At 41.5% G+C, this 6,332-nt stretch overlaps 1 protein-coding gene across 1 annotated transcript; it reads left to right on the top strand.

The window, feature by feature from the left end:
* Positions 1–2,131: 2,131 nt before the first annotated feature.
* On the top strand, positions 2,132–4,944 carry LOC140802545 (L-type lectin-domain containing receptor kinase SIT2-like). Its single transcript, XM_073158075.1, has 2 exons — positions 2,132–4,179; positions 4,841–4,944. The coding sequence occupies exon 1, from the start codon at positions 2,165–2,167 to the stop codon at positions 4,157–4,159; it is 1,995 nt and encodes a 664-aa protein (XP_073014176.1). The 5' UTR covers positions 2,132–2,164; the 3' UTR covers positions 4,160–4,179; positions 4,841–4,944.
* Positions 4,945–6,332: the final 1,388 nt, after the last annotated feature.

The following is a 6,332-nucleotide window of genomic DNA, read 5'->3' as shown; positions in this document are numbered from 1 at the left end:
AGGGCTCATTTATTATTACTGGACAATAGAAGTTGATTAATGCTCTTCTTGTTGTGCAAATCTCTGATAGGGTGGAAGGCAGCGGGCAGCGGAAGAGAATCCCAAACACCTATACAATAATCCAATGGAATAGTAATAGACAAAAAGCAATACCAAAGAAGAAAAATCGCAAATGCGATGCTAATAATAGAGTAATAGTAATCAAATAATCTAATCACGAACAAGAACTCTTAACATAAATAATAAAAAAATGAGAGAGACGAGATTTTCGAACGTTTGGGTAACGCCCTGGAACATTAATCCGAAATGCTAAAGAGCATTCAAATGCTCCCAAAATATGCTCGGCCTGTGCATTCAAACATATTTGGACCCATTTAGAACGCCCGGAGACATAGGCCTAGAATGCTGATATGCAGCAAGTCCGTTCGAACAGTTTAAATTTCGTTCGAACGGATTTATTAATTACAGCTAATCTTCAACACTTTCTAAATGACAGGACTAGATTGGATGTTCTATAATGACTTGACCTTCTCTTTCACTGAAATTTCAGAGCTGTTTTACCCTTTTAGCCTTCTGTCAAGGAAGAAAATTTTGTTTAGACTGTAGACTTGTCCTCCTCCTCAAGTCTAGAAGCTTATATTTGATCGCGTACTTCATAAAATATCAATGCCATAAAGATTGAAAGTAGGGTGCCAAAAAAAAACAATCAACTTGGGCTCGCCTCGACTCAAGTTGAGCTAAGTCCGAGCTTATTTTGAAACTTAATTTGAATTTTGGGCCGAGCTTAAGCGAGCTCGACTCGATCGGCTCGTTTGCACCACAGTGAATGGCTCAAAGCTAGCATTTCATGCAAACACTAACGATATGGATTTGTTATGCTATGTAGAGTTCGATCAACGGCCGCTAATGTTTTGCTTTTTTATCATTTAAAAGTCCGATGACTAGATATGAGCTAGACAAAAAAACCAACTCCTCATTGGATACAAGTGTATTAAGATCTCATCAAGCTTTAGCTAATATATTAAGTTCCCTAGTTTAAATTTCAAATTATATGCATCGTTGAACTATTGCTCCAAATTAAACATTGCTGAGACATTGTTCTAAGCTACCGCATTGCCGAACTACTCCTCCAAGCTAATCGCACTGCCGACCTATCAACCGAGCCAAGTTATTGAGCCAAATCATCACTGAATAATTTTCTCCACACTATATGATTGGAGTTAGAATCGATCAGATGACCTCCTTAGTTATGAGAAAAATACTTACCAACTCTATAGGAGTTGATTGGAGACAATATTTTGCTTTGCTCGCAAAGCAAACTCCCCTACCGTTGACCTATTTCACAAACTTGGGTTTTGATGGCGTACAAGCCTGGTTGCACAAATTTCATGTGATGGATATATTGTTGCCTCTTATTGGCATTTAAATTCACCAAGTTAAAATTAGAACTGAAAAATTTTACTTGATTTCTCATCTAGTTAATTTATTTGGGTCCTCAAAATGTCCAAACACTTGCTGCTATGTATTTCGATATAAGAGATTGGTGTATTCTGCAGACTAATCGGCTTTTCCGCAAATATTAAAATATGCAGTGAAATCCTTCGTTGGCGTTAGTGTTGGCCTCGTCTTCCTCTTCCGTCACCTCCTTATCCTTCTCCTCACTTCATCTCCTCCTCCGACCTCCTCGTCCTCCAACGGCAAGCTGTTGTCGCCTCCACCTCTTTGTATGTCTACTCCTCCTCCTCCGACCTCCTCCTCCTTCTACTCAGTCGACAAGTCACCACCATCTCCTCCTCCTTTGGCAAGCCGCCATCCTCGTCGTCGCCACCGCCGCCTCCTCCTCCTTCTCTAACAAGCTCGGCCGAGCCTAAACATTAAAATAAGGCTCAAAATTAATTTTAAACTAAATTTGAATTAGAGCCGGCTCACTCATCCTCAACTCATTTACAACCCTATTGGGAAGTCATTACAGGGCCATAGTTGCGAGTTCCATATTCAACTAAACGTTTTGACCACGCAAATCTGGAAACTGCTACCCAATTTCACTCCCCGTCGCCATCCATCACGCAATTGGTATAATTAATCTATACATATGAATTGCTTGCTTAAAGTTCTCAACAGATCTTGTCTCTGTGTATCTCTTCCTTAAAATTCCTTTTTAGCTATGCTCCTGAAGACTTTGGCCTTCTTCTTCCTCAATCTACTCCTCCTAAATCTTGCAGTCTCTGCAAGTGAAGATGGATTTATCTACAATGGATTTCCTGGTGCAAACCTGGAGCTTGATGGAGCAGCATCAATCACATCCAACGGTCTCTTGGAGCTAACCGACAAGACAAACAGGACGTCGGGCCACTTTTTCTATCCGTTCCCTCTGAACTTTCGGAATTCTTCTGATGGTAAAACCTTCTCCTTCTCCACTACCTTCGCGTTCGCCATCCTCTCAGAGTATCTCGACCTTAGTGGCCATGGAATGGCCTTCTTGATCTCTCCCACCACAGATCTCTCTAATGCCTTGCCTAGCCAGTACTTAGGCCTTTTCAATACGAACAACAACGGCAACCCAACAAATGATGTATTTGCCGTTGAGCTTGATACGATTTATAGCCCTGAGTTCCGTGATATTGATGATAACCATGTTGGTATTGATATCAATAGCTTGATATCCATCAATTCTCACACAGCTGGTTATTATGCTGCTGATACAGGCTTGTTTAATAACTTGACCCTTATCAGTGGGAAAGCCATGCAAGTATGGGTGGACTATGATGGTGAAAAGATGCAAGTAAATGTCACCTTATCTCCTTTAGGAATTCCCAAACCCGGTAAGCCTTTGTTATCTTCCACTGTCAATCTTTCAACTGCGTTGTTGGAAACCATGTATGTTGGATTCTCCTCTTCAACTGGCACTATCCTGACAGCTCACTATGTTCTTGGATGGAGCTTTAAGATGAATGGAATTGCTCAGCAATTCGACTACTCAAAATTACCTTCCCTTCCTCGTACAAGACCTAAAGGAAGATCAAAGGCTAAGGCCTTGGGCATTTCATTGCCTTTAGCTGCATTTTCTTTTGCACTACTGATTGTCGCTGCTGTTTTCTTCGTTGCTGGGAGAAGAATCAAATTCTTAGAGCTGCTCGAAGATTGGGAGGTCGAGTATGGACCTCACCGCTTCTTGTACAAAGATCTGTTCAGAGCTACCAATGGATTCAAGGACAATGAACTACTTGGTAGAGGAGGATTTGGAAGAGTGTACAAAGGGGTGCTACCCACATCAAAAATGGAGGTTGCAGTGAAGAGAGTGTCTCATGAGTCAAGGCAAGGGATGAAGGAGTTTGTAGCAGAGATCGTGAGCTTGGGCCGCCTTCGACATCGAAACCTAGTCCAATTACTGGGTTACTGCCGGCGTAAAGGAGAGCTCCTCTTGGTCTATGACTTCATGCCAAATGGTAGCTTAGACAAATACTTACACGACAGCAGTAAGCCAACTCTGGACTGGGATAGCAGGTTCCAGATCATTAAAGGGGTGGCATCAGGTATTTTATATTTGCATGAGGAGTGGGAGCAAGTTGTGATTCACAGAGACGTTAAGGCCAGCAATGTGCTTCTTGACAGTGAGATGAATGGTAGACTAGGTGATTTTGGTCTAGCTAGATTATGCGATCATGGAACTGATCCGCAAACTACCCATGTCGCCGGAACCATGGGTTATCTCGCTCCAGAGCTTGCAAGAACTGGCAAGGCGACCACTCTCACTGATGTTTTCGCCTTTGGTGCTTTCATATTAGAAGTTGCTTGTGGAAGAAGGCCAGTAGAGCTGAGTGCACAAGATGAACACGTTCTGGTGGATTGGGTTGTAGAGAATTGGCATAGGGGATCGATCCTTAACACACTAGACTCGAGATTGGGACAAGTCTACATGTTGAACGAGGCAGAGATGGTATTAAATCTTGGCCTACTTTGTTCACATCCATTGCCTGCAGCTAGGCCTAGCATGCGCCAAGTGATGCAATACTTGGATGGCGATGTGCGGGTCCCTGAGTTATCGCCAACTTATATGAGCTTTAGTGCTCTGGCATTGCTTCAGCACGAAGGTTTCGATGATCGTCTCATGTCCTACCCCTCTGTTTCAACTGTATCCGTTCTCTCAGGAGGAAGATGATAGTTGGTGAAGATAGAGAGGTAATATATATTCCTTATCTGCTTTCCATGTTAGTGTTATCCTAACAACTATAAGAGCCTTAGCAATATTTTTAATATACAATGTATGCATATCACTCAGAATGAATTTTAGGGATCTATTCAGTCCGGCAGTGTCTGCTCCTGTTGATTCGTACTTAGATCCTTGAATTGAAGAATTTTTAGAGAGTGTATTTTTTATATATATCCTGATATCAAGCTAGCTATTCCAATGAAATGGTGTAGTGCCACAGTCCAAACTTGTAACAAGTTTGTATAACCATGTTGTAGCATTACTATTTACAGAAGAATCATCGGCAATTTGTCTCATGTTTTTTTAGTAAACCCCATTAATAATTGGACTTGTTTCTTATGCCCATTTTGTAGGGCTTGATATATGACGTTCATTTCACGGCAATTTTTTATAGTCACTGTTCTTGATGCATGACTTTAGACTATGAACAGTCTGGTATGGCGTTCTATGTGATCTTCTATTATGTCTGCATAGATTGATGGTGATTGAAGTAAAATTTTCTTTTGTTTGGAAATGATAGTACTGTTAATTTTGCCTTTCTTTGTTACTGGAAAACTAAGAAAATATTAGGGCTTCTACACTTGTGGGATATTGCTAAAAACAGAGCAACCGGTATATATTGCAATGCAGTGTTGCGGCACAGTCATGCGGTCTCTGCTGCAGACGATCTACAATCATCAACATTCGTCATTTGTTTAAGATGAATTGAATTGTCTTCCTAGTCTTGAGCTATACCATTCATCTTAAAGCTCCATCCAAGAACATTGCCAGAATAAAGGCCATGCCTTCCATCCATCTCCTCTTCGTTTTTGGAACTCTTCCAATGGTAAAATCATCTCCATCTCCTCTACCAGCTTTGCGTTTGGAATCATCTCTCAATCTTATGACCGTAGCGGGCAAGGAATTGTCTTCGTACTCTCTCCTGCCTTGCCAAGTCAATACTTGGGCCTTCTCAATATTAACTACAATGGCAACTCAAGAAATGGTATTTTTGGCGTAGAGCTGGAATTCCATGATATTGATAATAACCATGCTGGGATTATATCAATTGCTCGACATCCAATAATTTACATACTACTGGCTACTATGATGATAACACTCGCTTGTTTAAAAAACTTGAGCTTTACCAGTAGCCAAGTCAAACAAGTATGGGTGGACTATGATGGTGAAGAGATGTAGTTTAATGTTTTACTTTTGGTGCTTTCAAATAAGACTTTACTTGTGGAAGGAGGACAGTAGAGCAAAATGTACAAGGTGAACACCTTGTGTTGGTGGATTGAGTGATTGGAGAATTGGAGAAGGGATTCGATTGTTAGTCACTGGACCCAAGATTGGACGATAATTGTGCATTGGATGAGGTGGGAATGGTGTTAAAGCTTCGACTACTTTGTTCACATCCATTGCCTGTGGCCTGTGGGTAGGCCAATGCGGCAGTACCTGGATAAAGATATTCCCCTCCTAGAGTTATCTCCAACTTATCTGAGTTTTAGCGTTCTCGCACTGATGCAAAACGAAGGGTTTGACGATTATGCCATGTCTTATCCCGTCATTAGTTCCAACCGCAACTCGTCTTTCAGGAGGCAGGGATGATTTCAGTAATAATACGAAAATAATGTAAGAATTGTCGAGGATTTCAGGTAGATGTAAAAGCAGAGCCTGTTAGTGTTTACAGATATCACATTTATAAACAGCACCCTGTATTTTTTTTTCCCCCCTATTTATCGCGTTTACTCCTTGAGTTAAATTCTAATCAACATGTTAACGTACATATGTAAGCTCCTAGCAATCCCAGTTGATTTTGAATTAAAGCATACAAACCCGAGCTTGTTACTTTCCACTGTAAGCCTATATTTGGTTGCAGCAAAATTTCCAACAGTCGAGGTTTGCAGATAATCGATCTCTTCCGTACGGATTCGAGTCAATTTAGTTTATACCCAAATCAGGCGAAACAAAGTGGACACAGCGGACCACCTCTGCTCCCTCTTCTCTTCGACATCCATCCAACATCCAACGGCTCTACCGCGACGTTGGGACTCCAAACCTCAATCCCATACCGTCCGCGACGCATTGGATGCTTTCCGTAAGCCCAGAAAGAGCCGCAATGACAGCTATCATGTCATAT

Source organism: Typha latifolia, unplaced genomic scaffold (genome assembly GCF_019914945.1).
Source record: "Typha latifolia isolate L0001 unplaced genomic scaffold, TyphaL0001v2 contig_29, whole genome shotgun sequence".
Lineage (NCBI taxonomy): Eukaryota > Viridiplantae > Streptophyta > Magnoliopsida > Poales > Typhaceae > Typha > Typha latifolia.
This window is presented reverse-complemented; position numbering and strand designations above follow the sequence as displayed.

Bases quoted from the DNA above. Each gene is read 5' to 3' on its own strand.
- LOC140802545 (XM_073158075.1), top strand. From the start codon at position 2,165: ATGCTCCTGAAGACTTTGGCCTTCTTCTTCCTCAATCTACTCCTCCTA.